Source organism: Petromyzon marinus, chromosome 29 (genome assembly GCF_048934315.1).
Source record: "Petromyzon marinus isolate PM22_M1 ecotype Great Lakes invasive population chromosome 29, UKy_Petmar_22M1.pri1.0, whole genome shotgun sequence".
In the NCBI taxonomy this organism is placed as follows: Eukaryota; Metazoa; Chordata; class Hyperoartia; order Petromyzontiformes; family Petromyzontidae; genus Petromyzon; species Petromyzon marinus.
Window position 1 is genome coordinate 5,794,776 of NC_133695.1, and position 19,921 is coordinate 5,814,696.

Below are 19,921 nucleotides of genomic sequence, written 5' to 3' on the forward strand. Positions count from 1 at the left end.
GATTTCTATTCACTCCGTTGCTCTTAATTTTATTTGTTTTGTTTTCTGTTGTTGTTGTTATTTGTGTGACTCAGGCGACTCTTGCAATCGAGACTCGCTATTCCGGTGCTCTCTTGACTTGTCACCCGGGGTTAAGCGACATTAACCCGAGGCAGTGACACGGGCACGGAGATAGACGTCAGCAGCAGGAGGAGGTAGGATGAGCATCAGCCGGATTGACGCGCAGAGACAAACACGGACACACATTCACGCAATTACAAAATCCGCCCGTTTGACCTCAACGGGCTCTTGGGGCAAGTGCTGTTAGCGAGTAGCACCTATGAAGTGCCGGCACGACACACGAGGGTGTGGCCAACACCACGCCCGGCCGCCTTTGTCTCCCCAGCGGCGATATTTACACACCGCACTAGGGTACTCATTTGAGGCTGAGTCGACCTAGGGGAGCCCCAGGACCGGTTCAGATAATCGCCACCGGTGTTGGCCGCGAGTGGGAATCGAACTCGGGTTCGTAGCGCAGCGCGCTGACCGCTACGCTACCACGCACGCGCACACACACACACCACACGCACGCGCACACACACACCACACGCACGCGCACACACACACACCACACACACGCGCGCACACACCACACGCACGTGCGCGGACATACACACACCACACGCACGTGCACACACACACCACACGCACGCACGCGCGCGCGCACAAACACACACACATGCGCACACACACCACACGCACGCGCACACACACACACCACAGGCGCACACACACACACCACACGCACGCGCGCACATACACACACACCACACGCACGCGCGCACATACACACACCACACGCACGTGCACACACACACCACACGCACGTGCACACACACACACCACACGCACCTGTGCCGAGCGTGCGTGCAGCTCGCGCCCGCACGCACGTGAGCGCCATGACGTGCAGATGCGAGAGGCGCGCGCGTTCCCCGCGCGCCACGGGGAGGAGGTCCCGCAGAGCGCGCAGCTCCGCGCCGAGGAGCGCGCGGCGCGCCTTGGACGCTCCCTTCGTCGACCTGCGCGCGCGCACAAAGGCAAAAGCGTTTAGCGCCCGGATAGCCTCGGCACGCTGTCGGGGGCAAGTGCCGTTTAACGAGCGAGAGAAACCTGCGAAGGTCCGGTAACGGCACACGACGGGCCGGTGTGGCGAACACCACGCCCGGCCGCCTTTGTCTTCCCATTGTTGATGAGTTTTTGTTTGTTTTGTTTTACTATACAGCGCACCGGGTACTAATTTAAGGCTGAGTCGACCTAGGGGAAGCCCAGAACTGGTTTAGAATTCGTTAGTGGTTTGGGCCGTGAGCTGGCATTGAACTCGGGTCGCACGCTTCGCGCTAACAACTGACTTACAATGACAAAGATCCCACGTATAGCCTCAACAGACTCTCGGGGCAAGTGCTGTTAGCGAGCAGGACCTATGAAGACCGTCACGGCACACGAGGGGGTGGGTGGCCAGCAATCACACCCACGCGCGCATTCACACATCCGTACACTACTCGTCCACTCACACACACACACTCATCGACTAGCCGATGAGGATGATAAATAACAACCCAGGCGAAAACTTGGCAAGACCCCTCCTGAATATGAGTCATGAGTCTCGGTGAGGCTTTCTTGGGTAACGCAGCAGAATAATAATCATATAAATAATGCTCATCAAACCTCCCTTTCCCCGCTATTCCCTTTTCACTTCTTCTGCTGTCCAGCGTCTTGAGATGCGGGATTACGACGGCTTTATAAATCCGGAGAGTATTGTATCGTCACACCGTCACCGCGATCACCATCATCATCACCATGGTCATCATTATTATCATCACTATCATCATCATCATCACCATGGTCATTATTATCATCACATGGCATCATCACCATAATAATCACCATGGTCATCATCACTATGGTCATCATCACTATGGTGATAATTATCACCATAATCATCACCATCATTACCACCATCATCGCCATCACGTGAAGTGCGCACCCACCGGAATGGCTTCCGTGACCGGTGGCTGGGTGCTGAGGGGGCCCTGCTTAAAGGGACCCCTGTGAGCGATGGGGTCTTCTGTCCATTAGCCCAGCCGCCATGATCACAAGGGGGCTCTTCCCCTCCGTGGAGCTCCATCATCCTCCCAGTCACCTGGAGAACAACACGCGGGCACGCACACACGCCGCTAACTCTACTGCTGGATGGATAGTTAACATCGCAGGACACGTCGCTGAGAGAGGGGTGATCAGTGTTATATTCCCTGCTATGCAGTGGCGTAGTAACTACGTCATTGGTGGTGTAGTAACTACATTATCAGTGACGTAGTAACTACATTATCAGTGGTGTAGTAACCAAATTATCAGTGGTGTAGTAACTAGGTTATCAGTGGTGTAGTAACTACATTATCAGTGGTGTAGTAACTACATTATCATTGGCGTAGTAACTACATTATCAGTGGTGTAATGACTACATAATCAGTGGTGTAGTAACTACATTATCAGTGGTGTAGTAACTACATTATCAGTGGTGTAGTAACTACATTATCAGTGGCGTAGTAACTACATTATTAGTGGTGTAGTGACTACATAATCAGTGGTGTAGTAACTACATTATCAGTGGTGTAGTAACTAGGTTATCAGTGGTGTAGTCACTACATTATCAGTGGTGTAGTAACTACATTATCAGTGGTGTAGTAACTACATTATCAGTGGTGTAGTAACTAGGTTATCAGTGGTGTAGTAACTACATTATCAGTGGTGTAGTAACTACATTATCAGTGGCGTAGTAACTACGTTATCAGTGGTGTAGTAACTACATTATCAGTGGTGTAGTAACTACATTATCAATGGCGTAGTAACTACGTTATCAGTGGCGTAGTAACTAGGTTATCAGTGGTGTAGTAACTACATTATCAGTGGTGTAATAACTACATTATCAGTGGTGTAGTAACTACATTATCAGTAGCGTAGTAACTAGGTTATCAGTGGTGTAGTAACTACATTATCAGTGACGTAGTAACTACATTATCAGTGACGTAGTCACTACATTATCAGTGGCGTAGTAACTACATTATCAGTGGCGTAGTAACTACATCATCAGTAGTGTAGTAACTACATCATCAGTGACGTAGTAACTACATCATCAGTGACGTAGTAACTGCATCATCAGCTCAGGGGGTACGGCAATCGGTCAGGTGGGGGTCACCCAATTTTTGATTTGTCTCGCACGATCGCCCCTCGAGGCTCTTCTCCATTGCGGCTCCTCTTGCCCGAATCGCGGCGTCGGCGGCGGCGTTGCGCGAACGCGCTCTGTCTTTGCAAAGTAAGTGTTGTTGTTGTTGTTGTCTGACACTGTTGTTGTAAAGATATCTCATGGTGGTTGTCAAGGGGCCCCCCACCAACTCGTAGGTTAGGTCACGGGGAGGGGGTGGGGAGGGGACAAGGCACCCCCCCCCCCACCTTGTCCCCCAATGCTCGTCGTGAATCAACGCCGCTGGAACGGCGTTGATTCCCGCAGGGCGGCGCGGGGTGTCGGTGGGGTCGCTGGCTACAAACAAGTTTTAGTCGCTCTCTATTAATTCCTTTATTTAGACGCGCCGATCGCCGATTGCGCGAAGGGTTGGGGAGCTAAGCATCATGCGGATCCCAACCACGGACATTGACAGCTAACACGGAGGCGACGCTTCAGGAGCGCGCAAAAAGAGGCACGGCGAGACGCGATGCTTGGAGCTGCCTGCACGCGTCCGAGCGCACAGGGGAGTGCGATTGAGCGATCCACTGCTGGATGAAGGCCTCTCAAAGCCGCCACTCGCCGCCCGTGTCACGATCCTGGCGATGCAAAGATTCACCACCCAAGCCCCCAACCACCCGCAACGGATTTCGGATTTCATCGCTCCACCTCCTATCGATGGTTTACGGCCTCTCTCGAACGCGCTCAAATTTAATGCGGCTGCATCTCTATTATGGTTGTTGTTGTGGTTAACCATAGTCCATCATCCGTTCTAAACACGACCACATGTAAGCCTGTCTTCAGGGTGTTGAATGATCTCAGTTCATCGGCGTATGTTCCCCAAATGCACGTGCTCCTCTTTCCGTCACTCAAATGGGATGCCAAACATTCGTCTCAACAACAAGAATAATGATAACATATTAAAAATATATACTATATTGCTACAAGCTTGCGTGGAGAGAGAGAGTGAATTGAGTTCCATAAGCACAATAATTGGATGCAATTGAGAGGAGTATCCAATGCAAAGTTGGTGAGAAACGACGCACGGCTCATAGACACAGACAAACATTGCCCGTGGACTATCACTGTCCATGAACTATCATTGTCCATAGACTATCACTGTCCATAGACTATCATTGCCCATAGACTATCATTGTCCATAGACTATCATTGCCCATGAACTATCATTGTCCATAGACTATCATTGTCCATAGACTCTCATTGCCCGTAGACTATCATTGCCCATGGACTATCATTGTTCATACAGTGAAGGAAAAAGTATTTGATCCCCTGCTGGTTTTGTACGTTTGCCCACTGACAAAGAAATGATCAGTCTATAATTTTAATGGTAGGTTTATTTGAACAGTGAGAGACAGAATAACAACAACTAAATCCAGAAAAACGCATGTCAAAAATGTTATAAATTGATTTTGCATTTTAATGAGGGAAATAAGTATTGACCCTCTCTCAATCAGAAAGATTTCTGGCTCCCAGGTGTCTTTTATACAGGTAACGAGCTGAGATTAGGAGCACACTCTTAAAGGGATTGTTCCAAATCTCAGCTTGTTACCTGTATAAAAGACACCTGTCCACAGAAGCAATCAATCAATCAGATTCCAAACTCTCCACCATGGCCAAGACCAAAGAGCTCTCCAAGGATGTCAGGGACAAAATTGTAGACGTCCACAAGGCTGGAATGGGCTACAAGACCATTGCCAAGCAGCTTGGTGAGAAGGTAACAACATTTGGTGCGATTATTCGCAAATGGAAGAAACACAAAAGAACTGTCAATCTCCCTCGGCCTGGGGCTCCATGCAAGATCTCACCTCGTGGAGTTGCAATGATCACGAGAACGGTGAGGAATCAGCCCAGAACTACACGGGAGGATCTTGTCAATGATCTCAAGGCAGCTGGGACCATAGTCACCAAGAAAACAATTGGTAACACACTACGCCGTGAAGGACTGAAATCCTGCAGCGCCCGCAAGGTCCCCCTGCTCAAGAAAGCACATATACATGCCCGTCTGAAGTTTGCCAATGAACATCTAAATGATTCAGAGGACAACTGGGTGAAAGTGTTGTGGTCAGATGAGACCAAAATGGAGCTCTTTGGCATCAACTCAACTCGCCGTGTTTGGAGGAGGAGGAATGCTGCCTATGACCCCAAGAACACCATCCTCACCGTCAAACATGGAGGTGGAAACATTATGCTTTGGGGGTGTTTTTCTGCTAAGGGGACAGGACACCTTCACCGCATCAAAGGGACGATGGACGGGGCCATGTACCGTCAAATCTTGGGTGAGAACCTCCTTCCCTCAGCCAGGGCATTGAAAATGGGTCGTGGATGGGTATTCCAGCATGACAATGACCCAAAACACACGGCCAAGGCAACAAAGGAGTGGCTCAAGAAGAAGCACATTAAGGTCTTGGAGTGGCCTAGCCAGTCTCGAGACCTTAATCCCATAGAAAATCTGTGGAGGGAGCTGAAGGTTCGAGTTGCCAAACGTCATCCTGGAAACCTTAATGACTTAGAGAAGATCTGCAAAGAAGAGTGGGACGAAATCCCCTCCTGAGATGTGTGCAAACCTGGTGGCCAACTACAAGAAACGTCTGACCTCTGTGATTGCCAACAAGGGTTTTGCCACCAAGTACTAAGTCATGTTTTACAGAGGGGTCAAATACTTATTTCCCTCATTAAAATGCAAATCAATTTATAACATTTTTGACATGCGTTTTCCTGGATTTTGTTGTTGTTATTCTGTCTCTCACTGTTCAAATAAACCTACCATTAAAATTATAGACTGATCATTTCTTTGTCAGTGGGCAAACGTACAAAATTAGCAGGGGATCAAATACTCTTTTCCCTCACTGTAGACTATCATTGCCCATTGACTATCATTGTCTATAGACTCTCATTATTCCATAGACTATCATTGCCCATGGACTATGATTGCCCATAGATTCACATTGCCCACGGACTGACATTGCACGTAGATTGACATAGCTCTTAAGACTGATATTGCTCGTTGACTGTCATTGCCCATAGACCCACAAGATCTTGAGTGAATATCATGGAAAAAGGTGATTGAAAAGAAGACAATGATGAGAAATGACATGTCCGGCACAAAGAGAGAGAGAGAGAAAAAAAAAGGCAATTAATCAATACATTCATTATTATAATCTAGACCACTTACCGTGAGAGCGGCAGATGGCGCGCGTGCGCGCGCGCACGTGCCGAGATGATCGCTCCCACCCACCGCTGCAGTCCCCTCTCAGCCACCACCACCACGACCACCGCAGGGGGGGGCCACGGACTCCCTCCTCGCGCTCTCTGCAGCGCGGTGCGCGCAGTGCGCGGATTTTATGAAGCTCCGCCAAGGAGCCACGGGGCCAGCCCATTGGCTGTCCCAAATCGTGAAGGGCACGCGGCTTCCGACTCCTCCTACCGCTCCGACTCCTCCAACGCCGCAGCAGCAGCAGCATCGATTACGCTACAGCGATGGTGACGATGATTGTAATGAAGAAGGGTCATTGCTCGAAACGCGTACCTGTCAAGCCCTTATCAGTTCTGCCCAACTAATTACAGACCCATTCAGACCTTATTGGTCACCCCGTGCCCCTTATAAATCTCAACGTTCATCCTACGAAGTCCCATCACAAGGGAGAAACACAAACAAGACATTATATTTTTGTTGCCCGTATTGAAACGGCTGTACGCCGTGTAGAACTGACAACTCATTTTCCCTCGACAAGAATACGGGGTGAGCCGTATGGGTTGACACGGTATGGAAACGTCGAGTTTGTTGCTAATTGTGTTTGTGCATCACTGCCAACGCAACAGCGGAAACATCACCACATTATTCGTTGAATGGCATTGCGGTGGTCAGTTTGCCCTACAAATCATGCCGAACAAAGTTTTTGCTTAGCCACTTTTTTTTTCAAATTTTCTTGCCGTGGTTTTCACACCTGATGATGATTGCCTGTGTTGCAGTCGAAACGTCGTGACAATTTTATTGTTTTATATTTTTATTGTTTTATTGTTTCCCTTCTACGTGACTTTACTGAAAGAACCAAGAATATGTCTTTTGCTGTTGAGCGGCATGTTCTCTTTGCGTCGATATTATGAGCGGTCTGCGCCAGGCTACCTGGCCTCATCTGAAGCGTCCCTGACGTGAGCAAGCTTTCATCCAGCAGTGGATTTTAAAGGCTGTCAATGCATTATTGGAAACGTGAATAAGACATTTCTATTTGTATATTGGATTAACCATACACATGTTTTCGGGTTTATTTAAAGTCGTTACCACAGGGGGACCCATACTCACACACAGAGACCCATAGACTCACCACACAAGAGACCCATAGACTAACACAGAGACCCATAGACTCACCACACAGAGACCTATAGACTCACACACAGAGACCCATAGACTCATCACACAGATACCCATAGACTCACCACACAGAGACCCACAGACTCATCACACAGAAACCCATAGACTTATCACACAGAGACCCATAGATTCACACAGAGACCCATAGTCTCACCAGTGAACCATAGACTCACCACACAAATACCCATACTCACACAGGCCCAGAGACTCACACAGAGATCAAAGAATCACCAAAAAGAGACCCATAGACTCATCAGACAGAGACTCGTAGACTCACCGCACAGAGACCCACAAACTCACCACACAGAGACCCATAAACTCACCACACAGAGGCCCAGACTTATCACACAGAGACCCAGACTCATGACACAGATACCCATAGACTCACCACACAGAAACCCACATACTCATCACACAGAAACCCATAGACTCATACAGAGACCCATAGACTCACACAGAGACCCATAGACTCTCCAGTGAACCATAGACTAACCACACAAATACCCATACTCACACAGACCCAGAGACTCACACAGAGACCAAAGAATCACCAAAAAGAGACCCATAGACTCATCAGACAAAGACTCGTAGACTCACCGCACAGAGACCCACAGACTCACACAAAGACCCATAGACTCATGACACAGAGACCAATAGACTCAATACACATACCCCAGAGTCACCACACAGAGACCCGTAGGTTCACAGATATCCATAGACTCACACAGAGACCCATAGACTCACACACTGAGACCCAAAGACTCACCACACAGAGACCCATAGACTCACCACACAGAGGCCCAGACTCATCACACAGAGACCCATAGACTCATCACACAGATACCCATAGACTCACCACATAGAGACCCACAGACTCATCACACAGAAACCCATAGACTCACCACACAGAGACCCACAGACTCACACAGAGACCCATAGACTCACCAGTGAACCATAGACTCACCACACAAATACCCATACTCACACAGACCCAGAGACTCACATAGAGACCAAAGAATCACCAAAAGAGACCCATAGACTCATCAGACAGACTCGTAGACTCACCGCACAGAGACCCACAAACTCACCACACAAGAGACCCATAGACTTACCACACAGAGGCCCAGACTCATCACACAGAGACTCATCACACAGATACCCATATACTCACCACACAGAGACCCACAGACTCATCACACAGAAACCCACAGACGCATCACACAGAGACCCAAAGACTCATACAGAGACCCATAGACTCACACAGAGTCCCATAGACTCACCAGTGAACCATAGACTCACCACACAAATACCCATACTCACACAGACCCAGAGATTCACACAGAGACCAAAGAATCACCAAAAAGAGACCCATAGACTCATCAGACAGATGCTCGTAGACTCACCGCACAGAGACCCACAAACTCACCCCATAGAGACCTATAGACTCACACAAAGACCCATAGACTCACGACACAGATACCAATAGACTCACCACACATACCCCATAGACTCACCACACAGAGACCCGTAGGTTCACAGATATCCACAGACTCACACAGAGACCCATCGACTCGCGGTGACGTGGCCTAGCGATGCGAGAGGTTCGCGGTTCGAACCGAGCGTCCGCCCTAATTAACACTGCGTTGCGTATTCACGGTAAGCACACCCCGACGCGCCGCCTGCTTCGCGATGGACGTTAAAGATCCAGTGGCGTCTTTCGCGCAAGAGTAGGCCATTGTGTGTCGGCGGTCAATTATCCAAAATTTACCAAACTTGAAGTTATTCCGCGAATTACTCAATAAGGATTACACACGCAAATTACTCAATAAGGATTACACACACTCAGCGGCTATTATCGTCCCCCGCACCCCCCCCCCCCCTACTGCTGCGAACAAGTGGCAGGACCCTCCAAGGGAACAACACGCGAATCATGAGACTCGGTAAAGCCTTATCCGGGAAACAAGCGATATAATGTAAGGATTAAAGAATAATAGAAAATTCTCCCAAAAACCATCATCAAAGTCGCCGGGCCCTTGTGATGGGCGAGCCTCGACGCTCAAACGAGGCTTTCCCGGGCAAAACAACGGCCATCAGCATTGTATTGTTGTTGTTCTAAGCTAACGTTTCGGGTAATGGCCCTTTCTGCTCGAACGTGTTGTGGGTTCGGGTCACGAGGTCGCCCCCTCATCCGTCCACACGTCACTCCCCTCCCACGCGCGCGCACCTCCACACTGCCCCTGACGTCACGCAATGCTATTTTTAGCCACGGGGGCTATTTTTAGCATCGGCGTGCGACGGGGTGGGGGTCTAAAGGGGTTTGGGGGAGGCGAGGGAGGGAGTTTAAGGGGTGGCGGGGGGAGGGAGGTTAAGGCGGGGGGGTTGCAGCGATTAGCGCGCCGAGGACACGAATCGGGTGCCCCGAGTTCGATTCCCGCTCACGGCCAACATCACAGCAGTGACGATTGATCTGAACCGGCGCTGGGGCTCCCATAGGTCGACTCAGCCTCAATTGAGTGCCTGGTGCGGTGTGCAAAACATCGCCACTGGGGAGACAAAGGCGGGCGGCTGTGGTGCTGGCCACCCACCACCTCGTTTGCCAATTATGTTTTGAGACTAAATATAATTGATGGATTTTTCAAAGATTACACCTGTAACCTTTAAACAAAAACGTCCTGATTTACTTTCAAAATAATTAATGCACGGCCGCACACATGAATGTCAACACGTCAGTTTGACCATTTGTGATGTTAAAATAAATAATAATCCATGTGTGTCCTAACTTTTGGGCCATCATGTAGGTTCGGGAAATTTGTTGTGCTGTTGATGCTGCGTTGGTAATGGCGCAACAAGCACAGCCAATACCACGGTGCGTGGGCATAAAAGGGGGAAATAAATAGACGTTTCGAGCAATGGCCCTTCATCACATGGAGTGCTCTCAGTTGTGCTATGAAGGGTCATTGCCCGAAATGTTGCCCTAATGACGTGTGTTGAGCTTTTAAGCAGGGGTGGGGAACCTTTTTTTCTGCCAAGGGCCATTTGGATATTTGTAACATCATTAGCGGGCCATACACAATAATCAACTTAAAAATTAGCCCGTTATATTTGGTCAAACGTTTAATTAACTCACCCCTAATGTGATGGCTGGAACTGCTTCTCTTTGGCGAGGCGTGTGTGATGTTAGCCGGTATTGACGATGTTGCTGCTACTCGCAACTGCTTTTCCAGGTTTGCTCCTAGATTTATTGAATTTCGAGTCCCGCCTGCGGTTGCCTTGGCAGGGCCAGAGACCCAAATGATTTCGCGGGCCTCATACGGCCCTTGGGCCGGACGTTCCCCACCCCACTGTTTTTGGAGACAAAATTAGGTTGTCACCTTCAGCAAGCAGTGTATCCGTGCTCCGAGCCAGATATCCTAAAGCCAATTGGGGAAATTCCACACTACGATGTAACCCGTTGATATCTAGAAGAATATACAGTACACTGAAACTCTATCCTTAACACAACTCTTCAAAAGAAAAGGTAGAATTATTTGAACAAACTCTGCAAATGCTACCAGTTGGACGGTCATTCATTGAATAGAAAGCGTGCACGCGTACAGCGCTTTCGTCAACCCACTGCTGGATGAGGGCCTCCACCATGGCGTAGGGGGGGGGGGGGGTCGAGGGATGGTTATTTGAGCATACTTCATCACGCTGGTCAGTGCGGATTGAGTGAAGGAAAGCAGATGACGTGCGGGATTATATATATTAAAAAAAATCTGCACTGTCCTCTACTGCTCACCACGTAGCCCTAGAGTGGCCTTCACCACAACCGGCGTACATCGTGGCAGGTAACCATTCACGCACTGTCCAGGCTCACGCCTGCTTAGCCTTCCACGATCTGGCGAGATCCGGCGTAATTTGTTATTTTGGTCATTGGCAATGCTCCTACAATCTAACAGGATTGCAACAGATCACTACGTAATCCAATCACCTGTATGAAATAAATACTCTACAGACTTATTTAGTCTACGATTAAAACCCTTTCGCACCTCCCATTAGCACGGTTGGCTATGTAAGGTGCGAAAGAAGTTCGACATGCACACATTAATTATGGTGTATGGTCAATTTAACACTTCAACTGGAGTGAACAACACCCTCTCTGGCACCTCGTGGCGGTGGCGTTTGCGAGGTGGTAGCTACGTCCGCCGTTTCTTGCAACAGAGGCTCGTGGATTCGAATCGGGCAGGCTGCCCTGGCTTATTGCTGCGGCGTACGAATTCACCAGTCGGTACCACGCGCCGCCTGCTTCAGAGCGGGCGCTAAAAGATCCCGCGGGACGCTCTTCGACACGGGTGGGCCAATGTCGCGTGACGGCGACGCGCTACAACGAATGTAGCAAACTTGACGACAAAATGTTTTGACAATTTACTCAACCTGCTTTTGCACATGGCAGGCAACACGGGTCACGTTGCTGAACTTCTTTCGCACCGTACGTGGCCAACCGTGCTAATCGGAGGTTGGGCGCAGAGGTAGCACGCCGATTATTGCAGAGGGTTCTCTCTGAAATGCCACGGTGGCTGGGAGATGTTAACTCCCTCGCCTGGTATGCGGGAGGTCGTGGGTTCGATCCCGACCCTCACGCCTGCTGCTGCTGTATATTTGGAGTTTGCGGTGTCCCTCTCCCCGTGCTGGCGTGGGTTTCTCTCCGGGCCCTCCGGGTTTTCCCATTCACATTTAGAATCAACATCACGTTTAAGCGCATTTGGCTGATATACATTTCCTCATGATAAGCCACTTCTCGTTGAGCTATTATTTGCAGATCGGTCACTTCTGAAAAAGAGCTACTTAGCTCAGTGGGGCCTTACCTGGTAAAATAAAGTTTCGCTTTTAGTTTCGTTCCTTCCCTCGCGATAAGAATGCCGCGACTAACAAAACGTACCAATTACTATGACAGCAGATAAACCCACACGCAACGCGACGAGTTAACCAACGGGTGGAGACTTTAATCATTATTCTCCCATTTCAAACCTGCACATTTACAGCACACGCAGCACACATCCCTCCACGCGTACGTACGTGCGTGCGCACATACGTACGCACGCACGTACGCACGCACGTACGCACGCACACACGGCGAGCTTAGCTCTCTTGGCTAGTTCTCAAAAAGGCAAAAGCTGAACACGGCACACGCATTAAAATAACTCTTGATTACGGGCAAACCCCATGGCGCTACATAACACGCATACGAGACCTGGAGGTTTTTTTTAATAACTGGAGCACCAAGCTGTAAACAACTTCACCGCACAAGAATATGTCATTTGGCTTTGCTTCATTCTGTTGTTCAAAAACTGAAAGTGACAGCGTCGTGCAATTCTCGACATTTGGCTTAAAAAAATAATAGAGGAGAGCAACGCGAGTTCAAGTGGACGAGCGTACGAACGTACACACACGCACGAGATTCCTGTGTTGTACATGTACGCGCGCACGAGAATCCTGTGTTGTGCGTGCGTACACACACGCACGAGATCCCTGTGTTGCAAGTGTATGCACGCACGCACACATGCAAGAGATGTGTGTGTTGTACGTGTATGCATGTGTCCAGTGGCCCAAAAGTCAGGACGCGTAGGGTTATTTTAGGAATTTTAACATTGGCTTTTTAAAATATTAAAATCCATTTTTTCCGTTTTCCTTTTCAGGCGACATTCAAAAATGGCAGGGAAATTGACAAAAACATAAATTGATGAATGTTCTAAGAGTACACCAAAGAATCAAGTCTAAACTCAATTCCCCAAAAAATTACATGCATGCTTTCATGTTAATGGCAGTAAGTTAATGGACATAACGCACTGTGATCGGTTAAAATATAATAACTCCGTGTGTCCTGATTGTCAGAGCACTGTGTTTATATATGTATAACGTGTGCATGGTCTGTACGCGACGTGAGAGAATGCACTCGTAACTCGCCCGGTTAAAAATGTTTGCATCGGAACAAAAAAACCCGACATCTTCCAATTGTCATTTCTAAAATTCAGGCTAGTCTACCCAGTACTTAAAGAACACTAAATCACTATAAATACTGATTTTAAGAGGAAACGATAATGCAATCGGACTAGCGATGAAAAATAAAATACGACATTTCCGATTTGTGTAACGTTTAATTCATTTCCCTTTGAGTACGAGTCCCTGTGTGTTTTGAATTGTTTCTCACGCTCCGACAGCAAAAGCGTTCCATCATCCGTGTTAGATGTCGAAGCTCGGAAGAGACGAAATGTCTATCCAACTGCTGGTGGTCAGTCCGCTCGCTCTCTTTCTCTCCAGGCCACGCGACGTCACGTCGAGAAGCGAGGACACACCCAGGCCAGAACCGACCCTGTCCTGACCCAGGCCAGACCCGACCCAGGCCAGACCCGACCCAGGCCAGACCCGACCCAGGCCAGACCCGACCCAGGCCAGACCCGATCCAGGTCAGACCCGACCCAGGCCAGACCCGACCCAGGCCAGACCCGACCCGACCTAGGCCAGACCCGACCCGACCTAGGCCAGACCCAGGCCAGACCCAGGCCAGACCCAGGCCAGACCCAGGCCAGACCCAGGCCAGACCCAGGCCAGACCCAGGCCAGACCCAGGCCAGACCCCGATGATGAAAGCATCTGTTATGTCCGGGGCGAAATGCCAGGCGAGTCGCAGTCCAAGAATAAAAACCTCCACAAACAATCGCCGAGCAGCGAGGACTCAATATGTGCCTCCAATTCATCCGTGTGACGAGAAGATGGGCCGGCTGATGTTGCTGTTGGTCGTCATGGCCGTAATCTCCCACCTGATGGGTAAAAAAAAAGAACAGACAATGATAAACATCCGCCATGTGAGGGCATATTGGACTGTTGCTATTCGCTAGCACCCTACGCGAAGGCCGGCACCTCGCACGAGGGGACTGGTGTGGCCAGGCCAGCACCACGCAGTTGCATTCGTCTCAACGGGGACGACGATTACACACCGAACCTAAGTCGATGTTTAAGGCCAAGTTAACCTAGGGGAGGGCCCACGGCCAGTTAAAATATTCACCAATTGCGTTGGCCCTGGCTGGGAATCGAACTCGGGTTGTAGGGTTCGCACAGCGATAAACCAACCACCACGATGCTACTGCCCCCCCCCCCCAGGGGCACAGCTTGTCAATCCACTGCTGGATGAAGGGCCTCCCCCGTGCGGTGTCAGAAATGGGGGTTCCAAAATCACTCACCAACTCATATCAGCTTTGGCCCAGGAATCAAAATCAGGGTCAGAGGGTTCGTAGCGCTGGCACGCTAACCATTTCACTACACCGCTCCCCCAAGCAGACACACACATGCACGCACACACACACACAAAACGTTTGCAGAGTCATTCTTAAAAAAAAAACCATATCGCCACCTCCGCCAATTAAGCCGGCTACCGCGCGGATTACATCATCAACACCGCCGCCGGTGTAGAGTAGCGGTCCCCCGTAGGAGGCGTGCGTGCAATACGGAGGGCAGCCGTTCTGGGAAAAACGAAAAAGAACCACCCACACAGCACGGGGGAATCCGTGTTTACTTAAGCTGCTCTTGCAGGCAGTAGTGAAGAAGGGGTGTGGGGAAGGCAGGGAGCGAGGGAGGGAGGTCGGGTGTTGGTGGCTGATAACGAGAGAACCATCTGGCCCGTATGCTGGCCGCTGATAAGGACCCCCCCCCCCCTCTCGGCTCCAGTGGAGCCCTGTCATCCTAGCAGGGGCCGGTGGCCCCCTTTAACCCCCGACACATCCCACACTGAGAGACGCGTGCGCGCCGCTGCTCCTTCGCTGCTTTGGGGATTAGCGGCGGTTGTTTGTCTACGCCGACACCGCACGAGACCTTTTTTTCCGCTTCTCCATTCATCAATTTCATCGAAGGGTTCTCCTCTGCCTTTCTGGGGAATGGTGCACGGTGCGTGCCCATGCGCTGCAATGTATTTGCGTGTGTGCGAGGTGGGGGGAGGGGCTGTGGGGTGGTAGCGTAGTGGATAGCAGCGCACTGCACTGCAAATCTGGCTGCTCAAGTTTGATTCCTGGCCACGGCTAACATTCAGTGTTGATTAAAACGAAACCAAGCTATTTTATTTTACCAGGTACGGCGCACAGATTTTCCGAAGCGGTCCTGAATCTCGCCTGGTTTCATTCAGTAAAGGGAAGGGCTGGGAGAGGCACAGGCAGGCGAGCGTGGTACGGGCCACACCACCGCCTATTGCGGGTAGTTTAGATGCGCTTCTGCGATATTTGGAAGACACTGGAGCTATGCACTTTTAAATCTAGGTTGAAAACACATTTTTTTTAGAACTGATTTTTGTGTTAAGTTTGTTGTCCTTCCCACGCACCTCCGATTAGCACGGTTGGCTACGTACGGTGCGAGAGAAGTTCAACATGCATGTGTCCCATGTCGGCCTTCAAAGGTGATACTCACAAACAGCACTCGCCCCAACAGCCTGGTAAAGGCTATACGGGGGGATCTGTCTTGAGCAGTAGCATAGTGATTAGCCCACTACACTATGAACCAGGCAGCCCAAGTTTCATTCCCAGCCAAAGCTGACATCAGCGGCGCAATATCTGAACTCAGTCCCGGGTCTCGCCTAGGTCAATTACGCCTTAAATAAGTAGCCAGTGGGCTTTGTAAGCATCAATGCTGGAGAGACAAAGGCTGCCAGGCGTGTTTCGTGCTGGCCATACCACCCACTCGTGCACCGTGACGGCCTTCATAAGCACTCGCTAACAGCACTTGTCTCAACAATCTGTGTCAGGCTATGTGGGGGGTGGGAGCTTTGTATGTGCGCGTGTCTGCGTGTGCCCTCTTTTTTATCATCGCCACTTCAAATGGGGCTATCCTGTTACCTTCAACCGAGCCATAAACGCTTAACAATGCTCGGAAGCGGCACTAAAAGGCACTGCTGCTGCTGCGCCCGCCGGCGGCGCGTGCCTGCAATATCTACACTGGAAACCAAAGCCCCCTTGGCGCACGTGGCCAAGGCAATTTGGGGGGGGCTGTGTTCTGTCCTGCGGAGCGGCGAGGGTGCCAAGTTGGCGTAGCGGCGAGTTCGCTCCGGGGTTCCAGGAACGCCATTTGGGCACCCGAGCGGTTGTCAAGTGGCTGTGCTTGTGCTCCACTCAAATGACCGATGCGCGTTGAAGAAAGACGGGCGACACAGTGGCGAGATGTTAACTGCCTCGCTTGGTATACAGGAGGTCGCAGCTTCGATCCCGACCCTTGACGCCTGCTGTATATTTTGAGTTTGCATGTCTATCTCTCTCTGTGGTAGCGTGGGTTCTTCTTGGGTTTTAGGTTTTTCCCTCAACATTTAGAAACATGGGTTTATAAGATTCAGCCGCTATACATTTCCACGTGATAAGCCACTTCGTTGTGCTATTATTTTGTGGCCAGGTAGCTTCTGAAAGAGAGCTATATAGCTCAGTGGGCCTTACCTGGTCAAATAAAAAATAGTTTCGTTCATAGTTTTTATTTAAAAACAAGTAGATCTTATCTCCTTTGCAGTTCTTATCTTATAGACAGGGGTACCTTGGCTGTATGTCGCAGATTGCCCAACACTATGTAAATGAGAAAGAGGTTTTAAAGTTATCGAGGGAGTGTCGTCATGCGCCACTTGGATAAGAGGGTCGCTGTGGTGGCAGGTTGTTAGCTACCTCGCCTGATATAAAGGAGATCGTGGGTTCGATGCAGACCCATGACGCCTGTATATTTGGAGTTTGCATGTTTTTCTCCCGAGTGGTAGTCTGGATTTTTCTCCGGGTCCGCTGGTTTTCCCTGCACATTTAGAATCGACATGGGTTTAAGAGTATTTGGCTGCTATAAATTCCCACATAAGCCACTTCGTTGAGCTATCATTTGGGACGCCCAGATCGCTTCTGAAGAAGAGCTATTAACTCAGTGGGGCCTTACCTGGTCAAACACAAAAAAAAAGTGTTTATAGTTTCAGTTTCAAAAGAAGTAGATCTTCTGCTACGCAGTTCCTATCTTATACACACGGGTTACTTGGCTGGATGTTGCAGATTGCCCAACACTTCGTAAATGAGAAACAGGTTTAAAATGTACCCGGAGGGTATGTCGTCACGTACCACACTTGGATAAGAAAGCGAAGAATGATAGTGGGTTAGCAAAGAGGGGAGCAGCCTGTGACCGATTCAGATATCACTCGCCACCGATGCAAACCGTGGCAGGGAATCGAACTCGGCTCAGCTGGTTCATAGCAAAGTTTTAACCCCCACCGTGCCACTGCTCCACCACCATGTGACACATCATCATCATCACCCCCGCACCTCGGATTCCCACGCACGTCCAACTTCCTCGCACCTCCGATTAGCACGATTGGCTACGTACGGTGTGAAAAAAATGTCAACATACATAGACAACCATGGTCAATCAACTGCTGGATGAGGGCCTCCCCAAGCCGCCACCACCGCCGCCTCTCCAGATCAGGCGCAACGCATCTCGCGGCAAATACTTTAAAGTCGACGGGGGTTGAGCCGCACGTGGCAACAGACGGCAATGGGCAATAAACAAACAACACCATCACGCCTCGGCAAAAGCCTCAACAGATATACAAGTGAGTAAAACAAAACGGATGCGAGTTGTCCGCGTCTGATCTCTCCGTCTTATGGCATTAAGGAGGGGGTGGAAGGAAAAACAAAAGGGAAAGGAGCAGCGAGATTCGGGGGGGGGGGCGTGGAGGAGGAGGAGGAGAGAATCGCCTGTTGACACAAACGCACCTCCATCAGAAAACAAAATCCGATCATCGGAGCTTATTGTTTTTTAGACGAGCGCGGAGTTAATAGACCTCTGAGAAAGGGGGGAGGCACATTTCACTTGGCGAACCTGCAGCTGAGACAACACCCGGGGTGGTGACAACGTAACGGAGCGAAGGAGGGGAGGCGTGGAGGAGATGCGTAACGGCATCTCGGAGCCACGCGCCTCTCGCTGCTTTTCTCTCTCCGGCAGAGAATTTTGGCGCGGGCGGGCGGGGTGGGTGGGTGGGGGGCGTCAGATTACAGCCGAGATAACGAACGTTGAAATATACGCAAGCTGTGCAAATCCAACGATGCGTAATTGCACCTGTACACTAACTCTGATGACGATAACGGGGATTATAATTATTAGTTAATATGAAGGTGGGGAGTTGTACAGCGACGTTTGTATGTTCACGTCGATGTTGGCGAGCGAGTTCAGTCAGTGGACGACTTGCGAGAGTCGCCGCACGACGAACATCTGAAATGCCCCCCCCCCCCAGCCTCTGTAGAGTGGCGGCGGTCGCGTCGCTACGGTTCTCTGCGGTGAGTAACAACGTTTTTAAAAACAACGGCGCTGCTCCTACAACTCTCCGAGTAAAGTGTATGCAGAGCCGCTAGCTAGTCCCGAGATTCGGCGAAGGGGACCCCTCGCCCTGCAACTCGCAGGCGTCTCGCAACGGGGAAAGGGTTAAGGAGACTCGGAGATACCGACAGAGTGCTAACGGTGAACAACGCTGCATTGAGCTTTTGCCATCAATAGAGGGAAAATAAATGAAATTCTGCCTTAAGACGCACGTGAAAATTGAGATTAGACATTGCAACGTCGCCACCTGCTGCGAAAATTTTAATATTTAAGACGATAAAAAAATGTTCCTGCAATAGTTTACCGGATGTCATGAGGGAGGCTGGACAGATCCAACTTATACTGCACGACCGCCAGTGTGCAAAGGGTTTTCAAACTTGGTGCTGAAAGATAAAACGTACAAAAACAACGGTTATGATCGACAAGAGAGGGCAGTAGTCTACACACCTACACACAACAGTTAAAATCGTATGTTTCTTGAACGCAATTTTCAGTTGTAACGTAGTTGTGATTTAAAATAATAAACTAAACGATAGGAGATAAGACTACTTATTTTTAAACTAAAACTATAAACCAAACTTTTTATTTTACCAGGTAAAGCCCACTGAGATATATCGCTTATTTTCAGAAGCTACCTGGCCACAAATGAAAGCTCAACAAAGTGGCTTATCACGTGGAAATTTATCGCAGCCAAATAATATAAACGCACGTTTCTAAATGGACAGGGAAACACCGGAGGAAAATCCACATGACCACGACGAGAGAGAACAATCAAACTCCAAGTATACAGGTCAGATTTTGACTTAAAACTTTCGTGACTGCAGGAATTCATATTCTTTGGTTCTTTCGGTAAAGTCACTTAGATAGAAAAAAATAAAATAAAAATTTTAAATGAAAAAAAAAACTCATCGAAGTTTTGTCGACCATAAT

General features: G+C 49.5%; 1 protein-coding gene across 9 annotated transcripts in view; it reads right to left on the reverse strand.

Annotated features, from left to right (window-relative positions):
• Positions 1-12,607: 12,607 nt before the first annotated feature.
• The window catches only part of KLHDC3 (kelch domain containing 3), a 50,001-nt gene continuing 42,687 nt past the window's right edge, over positions 12,608-19,921 (reverse strand). For 6 of the 9 annotated variants that reach the window (XM_032962869.2, XM_032962867.2, XM_032962865.2 and 3 more), the window contains exons 11-12: positions 19,296-19,374; positions 12,608-14,442 (exon numbers count right to left, since the gene is read on the reverse strand). In XM_032962869.2, coding sequence (XP_032818760.1) covers positions 14,376-14,442; positions 19,296-19,374 — 146 coding nt within the window. In that variant the 3' untranslated portion in view covers positions 12,608-14,375. Of the gene's footprint in view, positions 14,443-17,940; positions 17,994-19,295; positions 19,375-19,921 lie in introns of all 9 variants that reach the window. The other 3 variants (XR_012945626.1, XR_012945625.1, XM_032962871.2) reach the window with 3 other exon arrangements.